General features: G+C 35.5%; 1 protein-coding gene across 1 annotated transcript in view; it reads right to left on the reverse strand.

The window, feature by feature from the left end:
• VPS13C (vacuolar protein sorting 13 homolog C) overlaps positions 1-19,332 on the reverse strand; it is a 181,405-nt gene that overhangs the window by 13,601 nt on the left and 148,472 nt on the right. The window contains 14 exon segments of the mRNA XM_018054289.1: positions 36-159; positions 1,654-1,699; positions 3,020-3,183; positions 3,591-3,666; positions 4,472-4,585; positions 5,744-5,825; positions 7,405-7,544; positions 9,671-9,784; positions 9,890-10,001; positions 10,627-10,696; positions 10,808-10,889; positions 14,072-14,212; positions 15,355-15,496; positions 17,527-17,762. Of these exon segments, the coding sequence (XP_017909778.1) occupies positions 36-159; positions 1,654-1,699; positions 3,020-3,183; positions 3,591-3,666; positions 4,472-4,585; positions 5,744-5,825; positions 7,405-7,544; positions 9,671-9,784; positions 9,890-10,001; positions 10,627-10,696; positions 10,808-10,889; positions 14,072-14,212; positions 15,355-15,496; positions 17,527-17,762 (1,643 nt within the window).

Here is a 19,332-nt window from a genome sequence, read left to right on the forward strand (position 1 = left end):
GACACATGGCCTGTACATGGTGTACATTTAATTACCTCTGAATCCCCTGGAAGGTGCTACTGGCCATATCTATGATTCCACCAGTTGGACGAGCCACAGCACCCACAAGCCCTTTTCCAATCCCTTTGAAGAATCCAGCAGCTCCTTCCTTTTTGGCACCTTCATAAAACCAGACAATGAAAGAATAAAGATTTTAAAATCAGCAACTTCGAACTCAACAAACGTCTAAGTCAAATACCGAATGGTTTTACCCAGGAAGCTCCTAGAATTTCGACGTTCTAAAGAGGTTAAATTTAGTCCTAACCTGTGATAAAACAGTGGTTTTCAAAGTATATTAAAAATGCAAAATTATTAGGCCCCACTCCCAGCCAGTAATCTGCATTTTTACAAACCCCCAAGGTAATTCCAAGGCATACTCAAGTTTTACAGCTAGTGATCCAGGAGTTTAGTTAGTAACTATGACTGGAGGATCTAAGAATTGACCAGAAAATATTATTATTATTATTATTGCCAACCATCAGGAGATTTTTCAAGAAGTGTACTTTTTAAAAAATATAAGAACTTTATAAAAATATAATTCACATTCCATATAATTCACCCATTAAAGTATACAAATTAGATTCACAGCTGTGCAACTATCACCATAATCAATTTTAGAAAATTTGCATTATTTCAAAAAGAAAGCCCATACCTATTAGCAATCATTTCCCATTTTTCCCCAAACCCTCTTCCCAGTTCTATGCAGTTTACCTCCTTCCTCCCTACGCTGCAGATCTAGGCAATCACTAACCTAATTTTATCTGTATGGATTTGCCTATTCTAGTCAAATAGAATCATACAATATGTGGCCTTTCGTGACTGGCTTTTCTTCACTTAGAATCATGCTTTCAAGGTTCATTCATCTTGTACTTGTATCAATACCTGACTTCTTTTTATAAATGGATGTTAACCCATTTGTATGGCGTATACCACATTTTGTTTATCCATGCATTAAGTAGATGGACATTTGGCTTGCTATTACATTCTGGTTATTATGAGTAATATTTTTATAAACATTTCTGTACAAGGCTTTGACCAAACAGAGGCTTTCAATTCCCTTGGGTATATACCTAAGAGTGGAATTGCTGGGTCACATATATAAGCTCTATCTTTATATCCAGTTGTCCCAGTACTGTTTGTTGAAAAGACTATTCTTTTTCTATGGAATTATCTTGGCCCCCCCCGTCAAAACATAATCGACCATAACAATAAACATGTATTTCTGAAATATGAATTCTACTCCATTGATCTATATGTGTATCTGTATGCCAGCAACACCTGTCATAGCTACTTTAACTTTACAGTAAGTTTTATAACTGGATAGTATAAGTCCTCCAACTTCATTATTTTTTTTCCCAGATGTTTTTGCTATCCAGGGTTCCCCTGAATTCCCATATACATTTTAGAATCAGTTCATCAATCTCTGAAAAAAGAAGCTACTGGGATTTTGATAGGGATTGTACTGAATAAAGAATGTGCTTTTTAAACTAGGATTTTAAAAAAGTCAATTGCTATTGAGAGTCCAACAGAATCCAGTCTAACAATAATATGTATTACTTTTACCATGTATCAACTCTTCAGACTTTGTACAGAAAGGAAACATTCTCAACCTACCTTCCACGGGCTTTGTTATTATTCCAGTCACTCCACCAACGACTCCCTAAGAGAGAAATCATAGATCAAGTCAAGCCTGAACGGAAGGTGCTTAATTTTAAACCAACCACTAGAGGTCTCTACTGACATATTATTACAGGAATAACTTTAAAAAAAAAAACAATAAGGACTTGACAGAGAATATGTGCATATAAGTGAGTTCTCTGATTTTTAAAATATTACCTCATAGCACATATTAAATGAAGCGCTTTATAGAAGCAGAACTTTATAACAGAAGAGTAAAGCAGGTGGAAATTTTTTACATCTGACTCTGACACCAATCACCAGTTGATGTGTGTGCGTGCATGCTAAGCCACTTCAGTCATGTCCAACTCACTGTGACCCAGTGGACATTAGCCCACTAGGCTCCTCTGTCCGTGGGATTCTCTAGTTGACGCAATCTCTCTAAGCCTCAGTTTCCATATCAGTAAAATTACTGAGTTGAGAAAATTAGAGATCTAATTATCAATTCCAGTGAAGTTACTCCATAATTTAGTGCAAGTGTGGAAAACTGAAAATGAAGGGACCTCTCATGGACAGCAACTAACCTGACAAGTAAAGCACTTTAGAGGAGACGATACACATTAGAAATCACAGGCACAAACACAGCAGTTAACAGTCTACTGAGTTAATTTCAAAAGTTAAAAAGTAGTATTCGTGCGTTCTTTACATAACTTTCAAGTAGTGTTAGTAACTAAAAATAGCTGTATATCACACAGAAAAATAACTGAAGGATGTATACCAAACTGAAAAGGTCAGATACCTCTAGGAAGAGGAGAGGGATAATCAAAGAGTACCTTATAGCCTTACCTAGGTTCCCATTACTCACTTAAAAAAAATAACTTAGAAGTTCTTATAATTACTCGTACGGAAGATAGTCATGTATTACCTGTATAACTGAATGGTATAGTACTGAAAAGTAATGAAAGGTAGTTCCTGGTTTATAACACGTAACCTGTGCACCTGCCTTCTATAGAAACGGTTGACTGATGATGACCTGAAGCCAACTCTCTCCCTCCAGTTACCTCCACGTTCCTCTGCTCCACTTCCCCACCTTCCACACTAGTGCTAATCTGCCATCATTATAGTTTCCACTCGAGCCCAAGTGCCAAAGTCTAGGAACTGGAGTGGGGGTGGGCGGTTAGGGTAGACTGATGGTGATAAAGGGAAAGAAGAACAAAAAAGGAAACAGCAAGTGTGCAATTTATCACTACTGTTGCTCTGACAGACTTACTTACAAGCAGTGTTCCACGTGCCACACAACCAGTACATATGCTAAAGTGTATCTGTAAGTTAGTATTTCTTGAAGATTCTGCAGGAGACTTACAAGCAGCAAGCCCTTTCCCCCTCTGGCCAGGCTGTCACCAAAATCTTTAGGCTGCCGACCCATCTCCTCTCTTCTTTTTTGCTGATATTCTTTGTCCATTGTAATTGCTGCCAAACCTTTTCCAACAGAGCCGGTGATTCGAGATACAACTCCTGCTGCACCACCTATCAAAAGACCCAGAGAAGTAAATCACACTGTTTCTTTGAAGAGCATTATCGCAATACAGAGCATGTGGCTGCTTGAAACCAACAGGTGCTTAAAATTCTGTCTCCTATACAAAAAGGCAGATATTGATTGTATTCAGTTCCCACTTAGCAAGAAGAGGAATAAAACTATTGCAAGTACACTGATTAACAAATCTATGACATTAAAAAAAAAACACCTCAGCAGGTCAGTGTCAAATTATTTTCCATTTAAGAACAAGTGAACTCATCTTTCAGAATGATTATTATACAGCGAAACCCTCTTTTCTTAAACATAGTCATTTATTTTTATAAACAATGAATTTAATAACTTATAAAAATATAAATTATTATATTTATACACACACACACAAATATGTAATACATACCTACTGTGTGTCCAAAGAGACTTTTTACTCCAATTACTAACCCCTCAGCAAATTCTTCAGGGCCTTGAACAGCACCCTGGTCAAAAATTTAAAAAAAGTTTGGTACTTAAAATTTAAATATGTTTAAGACTTTGAATCTAGTATTTCAGAATTTCCATGAAGATACAGAATCGCAAAGATACTTCAGCATTGTGCTGACAGTTTTCACCTTCTAATCCCCAAACTGATGGAACACCTATTGCGTCTGAAGATACTTTTAACCCACATGATCTTAGCAACCCTTTAAGATGCCAACTCTTTAAGATGACAAAAACTGGAGAGGAATAAATCATTGACTTCAGTCAAAATTGGAAATTGGCCTTCCAGGACCAAATGCCATCAGACTGTTAAAGCGAGCCACACTGACAGCAAGACTAGCAGCCCACACAGTTTGGGCTCTCTTGTTTTCCCATTTATTCTTTTTGCTTTGTCCTTCTGAAACCCTCACCACACTGGGATCCTGCATCCTTTAAATGGAGGAGACCAGGTTAGAGGAAAGCTTGACTATGAAACACAGTCAGCTTTCAATGCCCATTAGTTCTTTACACGGTGGTGACACAGTTTTGAAATGTTCTCAGTCTACTTAGCACTCTTCCTAACAACTACATTAAATCCTAGAAAATATAGGCATGCTTTATTACCCAGATACTAGAAGTGCTCAGTTAGTTCTAAAATAATCTTTTGATGTTATCTCTAGTAATTTTTAAAATATATAAAATTGATATACTTGGTATTTGAACATTATTCAGTTCCAAGATACAATTAAAATATGAATTATCTGTCATAAAAAGTAGAACATCCGTTTTTCTATACTACACTTAAAATAAATAAAAGACCAATACCTGGAAGGGTTCATAGAATAAAGCTTCAAAGCCTTCAGATAGACCTCTAATTAATCCAAACGGGTTTCCAAGTACATCTAAGCCCAATACAAGGACATACATCTGTTTCAAGAACTACAGGAAAATAAATAAATAAATGAATGAATGAAGTTCTTTGCAACCATTGTAAGAAAATACATCATGAACTAATGTGGAAAAAGTGGGATACTGACTAAATTAGGTTGTTAAAGGAAAACTCTGCAGTGACGTTTTACTATGTTCCAGGCACTATGCTCCTACTTTTCATGGGACTTTCAAATGGGATAGAACTCAGGTTTGAGGCAAAGTCAGCCTTTTGTCAGTTACATAACCTTGGACAAGTCGCGTAGTCTCTATAGGCCCTGTTCTTCTCATCTGTAAACTGGGAGGTCTATTATACTGACCTTGCATGGCTGAGTATGCATATTAAATGGATATATATTTATCGCTATGAACTAAATGGGTTGATAACCAAAACAAAAAGACAAATGAAAAAATATCCTTATTTGAACATGTAAAAATCAAGTTTAAACACCGTAAGAGAAAAGACCTTTCAGCAGAGGAAGGCAAGAGCAATGTCACCACAGCAATGGTACTCGTGCGTGTGTGCTCAGTTGCTTAAGTCCTGTCCGCTTCTTTGCAACCCCATGGACTGTAGCCCGCCAGGTTCCTCTGCCCATGGAATTTTCAAGGCAAGAATATTGGAGTGAGTTGCCATGCCCTCCTCCAGGGAATCTTCCCAACTCGGGGATAGAACCTGCGTCTCTTGTATCTATGCATTGGCAGGTATGTTCCTTACCACTACGCCACCTGGGAAGCCCAATGGCACTCTGGTGCCCCCCAAACAGCTACTGTGTCTCTGTGCACAGACTTCAAACCATGGAGTAACAGGCATCAGTAAGAGGAACTTGGTTTCCTCGCAATTCTACTACACTATGCTTAGAAACTAGTCACCGAAGGAATAAAATGTAATGACCCTTAAATCACTATTCTTTCTCAAAGTGGTAAATGTATAATTGCAAAAGGCAAACACACTAAAGCAAACTTTTTAAAAGGTTTATATAGTTGGCGGGGCGGGAAGGGGGTGGAATTAAAGAAACGGAAGTTAATCATTCCAGAAAACTACTAAGTAATGAGATTGTGAACTGCACTAAGTTAGGTAAATGTCACCCACTACAGTCACACAGAAATGCTTTGCTTTTATATTATGAAGTATCTTCCGTATGAGCTACTATTAATACGACAGGAAGTTACCTGTTCACTGTAATGTCTAACAACACTCCACATGAGCTGATCTCTGTTGTAAAACTGATACCGAATTTCATAATAAGCAAGTCTGGGAGGAGAAAGAGTCAAAAGTACTAAGATTATTTTTTGGAAAAAAAAAAAAGACTTAAAATTTCAGTGATAATCATTTCTAAGTCACAATTAGGTTTGTACATGTAATTTGAGACATTAAATATTAGGATGCCAAAACTATGATAAAAATAGTACATTGTCATGCAAATCTTTCATAAACACATACAGAGTAAAAAGCTGACCATAATCCCACTACACAGTGAATTTTTTTCTTAAACTTTTTCTTTTCCTCGTTTTCCACTTCAAATTCTTTCTTTTCTATGCAACTTAAAAATATTAAAACACTCTGTATGCATTTTTATACTCAACAATTTGGATAAATATTCTTTTAGGTTTTCAAATTTTGATATAACCATTTTTAATAACATAGCATTCCATCATGTGGATCAGTCAAACAATTCTTTCACGATCAGATATTTCCAAATTTTAACATAATAATCAGAGTTGCCATGTGTATTCTGAATACACCTTTGGTTGCATTTCAAGATTATTTTCTGACTGAATTCCTACCCAAAATAATTACTGAGTGAAAGCCTACAAAAACATTTAAGACTCTTGATATATACCCCTTTCCACTTGTACATATGATTTAAAAAAAAAAAATGTCCATTTCTTAGATGCACTTCTCTCTAGTACTAGGATTTCTCATATTTTGAAATCTTTGATAATTTGCTTTAATTTGCATATATTCTTTGATAAACAATAAAACTAAACATTTCTAATATCTATTAGCCACTGTATCTTCCCTTTTATGAATTAGTTCACGTTGTTCTCTAGTACCTATGGCATTTGAATTTTTAGGTTAAAAATTAAATTATTAATCTTTTGCTATACTTGTCATATCATCCCAGTTCTTTGTTTTTTTAATTATTTTCATTGATTTTGTTCTAAGAGTCTAATTTTTATGTAGTCAAATTAATTTTTATTTTTCCATCAGGATTTTTTCCATTGCTTTTAAACATAGGAAGGTTTCCTTTTATTTAGAGATTTGATAGCAATTAACTTCTATTTTTCCTTAGTCTTTTTCTTTCCATTTGAACTTAATATTTAAGCCTTTGATTCCTATAAAATTTGATAGTATCCAAGGTAAAAATAGTATTAATGAATTTTTTTCTCTAATACCACTGTTGAATATCAATTCAATAAATATTCATTGAATTTATATGTATCTGGCACACACAAATATTCTTATATGAAAGGTAGCAAGGAGCTATTATCTATACTTTGCCACAAATTATACTGAAATCTAATCCTACTGCTATCTATTTTTAAATATAATTTCACTTAAAACATGGTCCATTTATAACATACTACTAAAATAATTCAATGTTTATACTATATTCATATATTATCTAGATGCTGATAACTGAAAAAAATATTAGACTCTTTACCTTGTCTTTATGAGTCCAAACTAGAATGGGTCCAAACTATTAAAAGTGTAAGTAGTAAGAATTACCACTTTTCTAAGGTAACTTCTAGCACAAATGAAAAGAATGAATATCCAGAAATAGCATCCTGGTATAAAAACCTCCTAACACACTTAAACGAACTCTTACTTGAATATAAGGTCATCCACATCAGTCAGAGTAGCACCGATGCTTTTCAATAGCAGGTTGACAGAATGAATTGGAATCAATTCCTGTTTCTCTTGGTTTGATTCCTCACCACCAGAACCCAAAGACAAGCTCAAGTGCAACTAAAAGGAAAATAATGTTCAATAAATGAAAACTAAAAACAAAAATATTTACATACATGGACACCACATTGTCCAGACACAAACAAATGTACCTTTCAATTAGAATCCTAAAGAAACTATTATTTGTTATTCAATATATTACACAGAAGAGTTCTGATCCTCATATTTACTTTCTAATAAAATACAAATCAATTTGTCCCCAAAACTGAACCATAATTTTATTCAAACTTTATAAATAACATTGTGTTTATATGGAGGAAACCAAAAAAACACTTTGCAAAAACAGCATAATCATTTTAAGAGGAAAAAAATGTCAACTGGCCTACCAGCAGTCTAACTCAAAATAATGGATAATCATTTCTACAAGATAAATAACTTTTAGTAACAATTAAGAATAACTGCAGTATAATTACACGAGGACAAGTAACAACAGCATGACAATTATGGCAACACTTTAGCAAGTTCCAAACAAATGGTTAAAAGAATAATAAGGTTTTCAGCTTCCACAACCCCTTCAACTCAGGACTTAACCATGAGATTTTCACATTCCCATTTAGCTTCTGCTTCGTGCTGCACTAACATTAGTGAGACAGTGCCAGAAGATACAGGCAGAGGTAATTCAATGTGTGTTAAGTAAAGCAGATAACTCTGCCTTCTCATTCTGCCAGTTCTCTAGGCATTCTCCCTCAATAGAGAGCTCAATAGAGGGGACTTATGGAAAAGCCAGGAAAGCCTGGCTGTTATTTTTTCTCTCATGTGGACTTTTGTCCATCTGCAGACTTAGAGAGGGCTGGGATCCATGAAAGGCAATCTTAGGTGAAAAGAGATCCAGCCTTTTCCTACAGAGAAGAAATGAACACGACAGTCATGATTTTAGTTATTCAACATTATGGAACAAGTCCCAGTGCGCCTAAAAACGTTGTTATTTAGTCGCTCAGCAAGTCCAACTCTGTGACTGAACGGACTGTAACCTGCCTCAGCCCATGGGATTCCCCAGGCAAGAATACTGGAGTGGGTTGCCATTTGCTTCTCCAGGGGACCTTCCTGACACAGGGATTGAATCCGTGTCTCCTGCTTGGCAGGAGGATTTTTACCACTGAGTCACAATATGTATAGGTAAATTATAAACCTGTAATACCCCATGGAGATTATAAACCCCATGAAGTCATTTTATATCTTCAACAGCAACTTTAATAGCAGGTCTTCAGTTAATAATTTGTTGAAGGTATTGTCCAATCTCATAAAGAACTGATTTTCATTTAATAATGAAAAAGAAATTGTGTATAACTCATCACATAAAACAATATCAATTTTGAACCTAACACTATCAATATATTTGATATCACCAAACTAATATATCAACTTAAAATTAATTAATTAATTAAATAATTAAAATAATAATTTCATTTTATAAATCCATTCCCTCAGCTGAATGGACTGGTGAATGAAGCTGACAATATTGTGCTGTTAACAGTTTTTGAGAATGTAAAGGATCATCAATATTTTTAAAGAGTTACTTAATTGTAAATCTGGCCCATTACACAGGTTTAGAGCTTTATGGCTGATAGCATTTGTGGATTCTCTAAGCAGTCACCTTTTCCTAGAAAAGCTAAAAAGAATAACAAAAGGAGACAAGGAAATGGGTTCATAAAGGACAAAATCAGGCAAGTGAAAGGTATTCAATTTTCCACTCCCCTAGTTACAATCAAATTTTGGAAGGGTGAAAAATACCACATCAACAGTGTAACAGCAACTTCAGCGTTTTCACATTCTGGTTAGGACACCCATTATAGCTTTCTATTCAGACAGTGAGGAGTTACAAAGCGCAACCACAACATTAAATGTTGGTGAGCACTTCTTTGCTTAATTAAGAAATGCTTTTGTCAGCTTCTTCCTTGAAGAAAGGGGTTATTAATTCAAGACTAGAGATCATGCTCTGGTGGTTTCTCTGTGGGAATTGTGGCTGTACATATGTTACAGAGAACTGTCTTAATTATTTCAATTAATCAAAGAAAATTCCCCTCCAAATATTAGATATAACAAATTAAAACTCACATTTGTATACATAGCCTTTAAAAGTTCTACAATACTTCTGTCAAATTTTCAAAGTAATAATTACAACAAACCTTTATAGGAGAAATATGGAAATGTTCAAAGAAACTAAGAATGGATGTATCAGTCACTGAGGTCCCCACTAATTCTGTGTTTATAGCATCAGAGTCTTCCCGGATTAACTCTGTCTGAAAAAAATTAATCAAGATTTTCTATTTTAATTTTTTTCTACAACAATTATTGAAAAGAATGGTTGATCTTTCATAATATTCCCAAGAAATAAAAATTATTACCCATTTTCTTTCAGCTTCAGGGTCAGTTGTTGGGGTAAACAGCACAGTAATAGCTCCTAGAAATCCCTGATCAACTTTTAAGGCCATTTCCTGAATGAGAACCATAAAATACCTAAGGGAAAAAAAAATTTTTTTTAATAGAAAAAGCTTTCTTAAGGATGAAAAAGGCGTTTTATCAAACCTTGTAATTTTCCATATTAAAACTTTGATTTTGCCCAAAAACCACAGCAAGATCTTGTTTCATGATCTCTAAAACAAGGGTTATGTTAGCAAGATCGAAGTTTATTTAGACTGAGATCTTTTTTTTTAATTAAAGTAAAAGTTTCACTAGGGGTAATACTGCTATATTAACACTTAGCATTTAAAGTTCCAAATGCTCTATTTACCATGTTATGGAAGATATAAGAACAATGATGATATAGCATATATTATCTGATTTTTAAAGTCCACAGGAATTAAAGAACATAGCTCTCAAACACATCATTTATATTTCACTATTTTATATTCTAATGGAAGTTACAAAGGGGAGAAGTGGTTGAAGGAATTTTACACTTTAAAATATATAGAGGCTATTATTAAAATAAGTTTCAACATATAAAATCACTTGACCATAAAGTAGATTGATACGTTCAGGTGGAAATAATTTTCATACAAAAGTCACTTCCAAAACATAATGTATTTTCAAAGTAGATTCTCATTTTAAATTCCTTTAGATGAACAAGGGTATCTTTACTTACTTGAACTGTAAGACTTTACTGTACTCATTAAATCTTGTGATGACACTCACATCAATGAAAGGTTTGGGCTCTAAAAGGAAGAAAGAAAACAGGAAAAAGGCAATCAAGCTTTCTAGTAGGTCAAAATGATATCTATTCAACTTTTATGTATAGAGTATATCTCAACGTAAATTTTTCTTACCTGAATCCAAAGCAATAGATTTCGGAGGGGCCACAGGATGAAATACAACAGGGAACACTGTACCTGGTAACTGACTATCAACCTAAAGAAAAGAAAACTGATTCAGCCGTACTTAATTTAAACTTTTGTTTCAGAGGTGTATTACAGAAGAAGCCACTAATTACATCATAAATTATATCTGTATTTGTATGTGCTGCTATTAAAAGTTTTTCTTTAAATCTAAATTTCTTATATATCTCACCAAGGGCAAGTTTCCACATACAGGAATAGATCAACATTCTCATAATTGCACTAGAACTGTGGAGCATGAACACCATTGATGGAAATATTTGTATCAATGGATCATATAAGATTTCAACTATCTATAATTTAAAGAAAAATGTAAGTGAAGACTGCGTATGAAATTACAGGTTAGGTATTAAGAGAAAGAGAACGAAAATGTCCTAAAAAGTAGTAATCCGTAGTTAAAAACAAGAGATGGTGGGAGGCAGGAAGGGAGAAAGCAAACAGCCTCCAATAAAGCCCTAATCATTCCCATATAGAAGAATAAAAGAAAATCTTAATTTGGGATTCGATGACAAAGTCAAAGAAATATTAAAAATAACAATTTGCGTAAGAAAACATATGGCCAAATTAAATTCTCAATGGTCATTTAGCCTTGGATAATTAGTATGGTGAATCTACAGGATATGTGGAAGAAGGAGAATAACTTATAACAAAAAGAAAGATATCAGTTTTGATGTATGATTTTTGTATTGTTCAGTTGCTAAGTTACGTCCAACTCTTTTCGATGCCATAGACTGTAGCATACCAGACTTCCCTGACCTTCACCATCTCCCAGAGCTTCCTCAAACTCATGCCCATCAAGGCAGTGATGCCATCCAACCATCTCGTCCTCTGTCGTCCCCTTCTCTCCTGTCTTCAATCTTTCCCAGTATCAGGGTCTTTTCCAATGAGTCAGCTCTTTGCATCAGGTGGCCAAAGTACTGGAGCTTCAGCTTCAGCATCAGTCCTTCCAATGAATATTCAGGGTTGATTTCCTTTAGGATTGACTGGTTTGATCTCCTTGCAGTCTCTCAGGAGTCTTCTCCAACACCACAGTTCAGTACCATCAGTTCTTCAGCGCTCAGCTTCCTTTATAGTCCAGCCGTCACATGCATACATGACTACTGGAAAAACCATAGCTTTGACTATATGGACCTTTGTCAGTAAAGTAATGTCTCTGGTTTTTAATATGCTGTCTCAGTTTGTCATAGATTTTCTTCCAAGGAGCAAGCGTCTTTTAATTTCAGGGCTGTTGTCACCATCTACAGTGATTTTGGAGCCCAAGAAAATAAAGGCTGTTACTGTTTCGATTGTTTCTCCATCTATTTGCCATGAAGTGATGAGACCAGATGCCGTGATGTCAGTTTCCTGAATGCTGACTTTTAAGCCAGCTTTTATACTCTCCTCTTTCACCTTCATCAAGAGGCTCCTTAGTTTCTCTTTGCTTTCTGCCCTAAGGGTTGTGCCATCTGCATATCTGAGGTTATTGATATTTTTCCCGGCAATCTGGATACTTCACATGACATACTCTGCATATAACTTAAATAAGCAGGGTGACAATATATAGCCTTGACATACTCCTTTCCCAATTTGGAACCAGTCCATTGTACCATGTCTGGTTCTAACTGTTGCTTCTTGACCTGCATACAGATTTCTTAGGAGGCAGGTCAGGTGGTCTGGTATTCCTATCTTTCAGAATTTTCCACATTTTGTTGTTATCCACACAGTCAAAGGCTTTGGCATAGTCAATAAAGCAGATGTTTTTCTAGAATTCTCTTGCTTTTTCCATGATCCAACGGATGTTGGCAATTTAATCTCTGGTTCCTCTGACTTTTCTAAATCCAGCTTGAACATCTGGGAGTTCTGGGTTCATGTACTGTTGAAGCCTGGCTTGGAGAATTCTGAGCATTACTCTGCTAGCATGTGAAATTAGTGCGATTGTGCGGTAGTTTGAGCATTCTTTGGCATTTCCCTTCTTTGGGATTGGAATGAAACTGACCTTTTCCAGTCCTGTGGCCACTGCTGAATTTTCCCAATTTGCTGGCATATTGACTGCAGCACTTTCACAGCATCATCTTTCAGGACTTGAAACAGCTCAACTGGAATTCCATCACCTCCACTAGCTTTGTTCGTAGTGATGCTCCCTAAGACCCAGTTGACTTTGGAATCCAGGATGTCTGGCTCTAGGTGAGTGATCACATCATCATGGTTTTCTGGGTCATGGAGATCTTTTTTGTATAGTTCTGTGTATTCTTGTATTCCACCTTTTCTTAATATCTTCTGCTTCTGTTAGGTCCATACCATTTCTGTCCTTTACTGTGACCATCTTTGCATGAAATGTTCCCTTCAGTTCAGTTCAGTTCAGTGCTCAGTCCTGTCCAATTCTTTGCAACTCCATGGACTGCATGCAAGCCAAGCCTCCCTATCTATCACCAACTCCCGGAGCTTACTCAAATTCATGTCCATTCAGTCAGTGATGCCATCCAACCATCTCATCCTCTGTCGTCCCCTTCTCCTCCCACCTCCAATCTTTCCCAGCATCAGGGTCTTTTCAAATTAGTCAGTTCTTCGCATCAGGTGGCCAAAGTATTGGAGTTTCAGTTTCAGCATCATTCCTTCCAATGAATATTCAGGATTGATTTCCTTTATGATGGACGGGTTTGATCTCCTTTCAGTCCAAGGGACTCTCAAGAGTCTTCTCCAACACCACAGTTCAAAAGCATCAATTCTTCGGTGCTCAGCTTTGTTTATAGTCCAACTCTCACATCCATACATGACTACTGGAAAAACCATAGCTTTGACTAGATGGATCTTTGTTCCCTTGTTATCTCTAACCTTCTTGAAGAGATCTCTAGTCTTTTCCATTCTGCTGTTTTCCTCTGTATTTTCGCATTGCTCATTTAGGAAAGCTTTCTTATCTCTCCTTGCCATTCTTTGGAATTCTACATTTAGCTGGGTATATCTTTCCTTTTCTCCTTTGCCTTTCACTTCTCTTCTCAGCTATTTGTAAGGGCTTCTCAGACAACCATTTGGCCTTCTTGCATTTCTTTTTCTTGGGGATGGTTTTGATCACCACCTCCTGTACAATGTTATGAACCTCCATCCATCATTCTTCAGGCACTCTGTCTATCAAATCTAATCCCTTGACAGAACCTTGTGAAAAAAAAAAAAATTCAGACGCAAGATTCCAAAACTGATTGAATAGGATGACAATGTTACCTGAAGCCAATACAATCTGGCCCTTAAACTTCTTTGGTGAGGGGACTGCTTGTATTCAACTTGAATTCCTGATAAAAAATGTCGCCTTATAGAGCACCGAGAAGGGAGGCGCATTTCCATTGGGTCCTTGCCAAAATTCACCTGGGAAAAAAGCAGATGTGCTTGTGATGAACTGGTATTAGCAGTGGAGACCATTTTAAATATCCACTCACTCACAAACTGAAAAAGAAAAATACTCATTTCTAGGTCTAATCAAAAGATCTACCTTAAGATGATCTACAGCTGAGATGTTGGAAGCAGAATCATTACATAACTAAGGTTATATGGAAAATATATTTTCAGTGATATAAACTGTACTTAAAGAACATAAGCCATGCTTTTTATTTTTTTAAAACCTCAATGAGTGAGTGTGTGATAGTCACTCAGTTGAATACAACTCTTTGCAACCCCATGGACTGTAGCCTGCCAGGCTCTGTCCATGGAATTCTCCAGGCAGGAATACTGGAGTGGGTTACCATTTCCTTCTCCAAAAAACCTCAACAGTAATGAATAACTCCAGATAACACTTATGCTCCAACAAAGCTGAACAGTGAATAGTCCATAGCTTACTCATGTCTGACACTCACTGAATGGTGCTCTTTCGTTTTAGCATGACCAGCATTCGTAAGGGTGAGGGTGGGGGTGGGAAGCAGGCATGGTGACAGTGCAAACGCCACCATCAGAGACAGAGAGGAGCCCACACCGCACGGCTGCAACTTCGGTCAGGCTTCTGGGCTCTTCCCGAAGCAAAAGTGACTTTCAGTTTTAATAACGTAGGGCCCTGTGTAGAGCACATGTTTATTTGTGGACCTCTACTCATGTCCTAAAATAATTTACATTTAATGAATTTAATTGGGCAAGTTTTTTATAGGGTTTTCATCACTGAGATACACAATTCTGCACAGCCTACAGCAATATATTGATATCATTCAGAATAGAAGTTTCAATAAGTAATGTTGATTTCTCCATAATTTTCCTAAAAACAAGTTACATGAAACTATCTGCTTTGCAAATAGAGAAAATTATAAAAATGCAGATAAGAAACATGTTTAAATAATGTTTTACAGTATATGATGAACAGTATATTTTAATTTAAAATGTGCTAATAAATTTTCTTAGTCATACTAATGCTACTAACAAATTAGTTTCTGCATACATGTATTTACTTGGATAGCAAAATTTTATTTACTACCACAACTGGCAACATAATACATAAATAAGGAAAAAAAACAAATTTGTTATACCTCAAAATTATCATCTAGTTTAATCCAGCCAAAGTCTCTTGATTCTAGATATTTCTTATAGGACTTTTCCAATAAAATTATTTGCTTTTGACTAAATGGCTTCCACTTCTGTTTTGGTTTCATCTCCCAAACAACACCAGAACTAAAATAATTCACAAAGAAAATTAATTAAATTAAATGCATAATTTAGGTTGTGGAATTTTCATTCAACTCCAAATTGTCACAACTGTCAACTCCTATGAAAAATCACATTTATGCAAGAGATTTTAAACACCAAAATATACCTACGTTTTATATAAAAGTGCATAAGGAAAAGAGGCAGGGGATATGTTTTAGTATCACACACTGACATCAATGAACTAAGGAACTGGCAAAATTTTCTCATATGGGGATATTTTAGGCAAAAACCCATCAAAATGGAAGACCTAAATGTCAAACATCAAACTACAACATTCCTAGATATAACACAGGAGAAAATCTAAGTGACCTTGGGTTTGGCAGTGACTTTTTACGATACATCACTAAAAGCACAATCCATGAAAGAAAAATAGATGTGGGACTTCCCTGAAATTGAAAATTTCTGCTCTGTGAAAGACATTGTTAAAAGAATGAAAAGGCTGGGAGAAAATATTTGTAAAACGTACATCTGATAAAAGACTGATATGGTAAGTCCCCTACCCACAAACCTTTAAGTTTCAAACTTGCAATGATATGAACAGGTGTCCACATGTCCAATCACATGAGTCAGTTTGCGTGTCTGGTGTACACTGTCACACGTGTGCATCCTCTACCAGTGGCTGTGCTTTTGAGTGCCTCACTGTGCAGTACTGTATAGAGTACAGTATCTCTACTTCAAGCCAGGATGCCCAGAAGCAAACATAAAAGCAGGGGTGATGCAGCTGGTACACAAGAAATGCCAGACGCTGTACTGTACTACTGTACTTTTCAAGGTACTACATTGTAAGATTAAAAACATTTTACTTTTTGTTTTTTATGTATTATTTGTGTGAAAAGTATTATAAACCTATTACAGTACAGTACTATATAGCTAACGGTGTTAGTTGGGTACCTAAGCTAACTCTGTTGGACTTAAGAACAAATTGGATCTATGAACATGCTCTTGGAACAAAACTTGTTTGTATGCAGGAGACTTACTGTACCCAAATTACGCAAAGAACTCTTACAACACAATAGCAAAAAATATTAAATTGGGCAAAAGATCTGAACTTCATCAAATGAGGTTCAAATAACAAAAAAGCGTATGAAAAGATGTTCAACATCATATGTAATTAGGTAACTGCAAATTAAAACAAACAGAGATCACTACAAATCTATTAGAATAGCCAAAAGCTGCAACACTGACAATACTAAAAGCTGGCAAGGATGTGGAACAACGGGAATCTCTCTCATTCATGGCGTGGTTACCAAATGGTGAGCCGCTTCTCACAAAACTAAACTGCCAGGTGCTGCACAAAGAGCATTACACATCTGACCTCTGCGTTTCTGCTTCATTTTGAACTTCACCAAACACATTATTATCCGTAGACCCTATACTGCTTATACCTGATAATTATTTCCCTCAACAGCCTCCAAAGAAGAATGAGTCTTTTACCAAAGTCAGTGTGATTGAAAAACCAAAACAGATAAATTCAAATATTTTTCTTATATATAAGTATAAGCAGAATCAGAGAAAAGAATTGGGTCCATCATTATTAAAATGTTCTACACAACCATCCAATAAGATCATATACTCAGGTTAAAATACTGCCTCCGTGAAACTTTTTTCCAATTTATGTGATTCATTGTTCTTGGCTTCCCCAACCCACACCAGTTTCTCCAGCCTCTACAGAACCACAGAACATGTTCACACTTCTTTGTAGCTTTTTTTTTTCAGTGTTTTTGTAATTCATTTAAAAAATACATACAAACAACAAGGAAAGAAACAAACCTCTTCTCCCACCAACTAATGAGTGTTGTCATAAGGGCCAAGACATTATTTTATCTTAGGGGCTTTTCAACTAGCAGTGAAAGCAGCTGTTCAGTAAGCTTTGCTGAAAGGTATGTACAGTACATCAAATTCAAAATAGGTATTTGTCTACTCTCATCAAACTTGATATTATGAACTTACTGCCTTTTAAAGATTTCTGATACCTTATCTTTCTTCTCCCATACCTGGTTATCCCAATATATGAAACTTCCTGCTTGATTTCATTGTTGACCAGTGAAAGCCCAAGACTATGGAGAGAAAAAGTTATTTCGTGATTGGCCTGCTCCATTTCTTCTGCCTGCAGAGCTTTGGAAACCAAGGCAACATCATCAGTGAAAAGCAAGACTCTCTGGCGCCCATCGAGAAATGATACCCAGTGTATCTGGATGTTTGCATCATAGGGAAACTGTCCACATTCATCCTGTGGGAAAGAGACTTCATATTAAAACCACAAACAGTAAGCTTTTATTACAGAAGGTTGAACTGCATGCAGTAGCTAAGAAAACATGACTATAAATCAGAAAACCATCAAAATAACATAAATTAATTAAAGTTATACTTTACAATACTATATTGGTTTTGCCATACATCAACATGAATCTGCCACAGGTATATACACTTGTTCCCCATAATGTGTTTTGAAACATCCTCAATTTTTTCAAACAGTAACAGATCAATAGTGCTTATTTTTCTAAAACCTTAGTTTACGTTACCTAGTTAGGCTCAAAGGATACTCAGCAGGAACAAGAATCTCCTTCAAAGGCACCAATGGCATAAGATGCTTACTTGTCTCCCAGATGGAGAACAGAATGGTTTAAAACTTTACTGGAAATGTAATCTCAGGTAAAATTAGGTTTTAATACTTTATAATGCTGCAAGTATTTATATAAATCACACTGTTAAATAGTCAAACTATAGTACTCAGTTTGTATTAACTTTCACTAAGAAGAGCCTCCTTGGCTGACAGTCTTTTATAGCATTTAAAAATATTAGGTTTGATTTGGTGCACGTCTTAAGGTATTTAAATAATGATTTTTTTTCATTCTGGACTCAACATAAATAAAACAACAGTTCACTTCAACAGTCAGTATAAGTACCTAATATGTGCTTTTCAAGCTTTCTTGGAACACAGAAGCCAAAAACAAACGATGTCGCCAAAAGCACAGAAATGGTTGCTATTTGCTATTCTCTGAAACTGATCTACAGCTTTTAACATATATCAAAGTAGACAGCCCGATTTTTTTACTCTAACATGATTAAATTTTATAAATGTTTCAGAGATACCTACTAAAAAAGGTGAATTTTCTCCTTGTAAACTACAAAATTTGATATGCATCTTGGTTCAATCTTGGTTATTATTCAAATGCTCTCTATTTGTTTTCAATCTATTGGATCTGTTAAAAATTAAATACGGTATATTTTAAAATATCCCCAGGCAACAATGTTTCAGTTGACTTCCAACATTTTCGGTCATACATTTTGATGCAATATTACTCACTGCATGAAGGTTTATGGCTATCATGCCTTCTGTGTCACATTATCATATTCTATTTAATGATTTTTGCTTTGAATCATAGTTAAATTGTTTTTTACTTTTGTTTACTTGTTAAATCTTTATCATCTCTTCATGCCTTTAACTTTCTGTGCAGTTAACGCAGATCTCATGTAAATAGCATCTGGTTAGAAACTACTTTTTAACTTAATCTGAATGTGATCTTTTAATAGGAGAATTTAAACCACTTTCATTTACTGACATGCTTGATGGGAAGCATGGTTTAGTGGGAAAAATCCAGCGACTATGAAGTCAAGAAGATCTGGTTTTGAGTTCTAACCAGCAGTTCTAAGTTATAACCATAAGAATTTATGATACTATATAATAAGCATTAACATATGATATATTCAACAAAATGCACTGACATTTGCCACTTACTATATACTTCCTTAGGCTTCCTTCTTTTACTGTAAGAGCAAATTTTTCTTTATTTTCATTT

This window comes from Capra hircus, chromosome 10 (genome assembly GCF_001704415.2).
Source record: "Capra hircus breed San Clemente chromosome 10, ASM170441v1, whole genome shotgun sequence".
NCBI classification, from domain to species: domain Eukaryota; kingdom Metazoa; phylum Chordata; class Mammalia; order Artiodactyla; family Bovidae; genus Capra; species Capra hircus.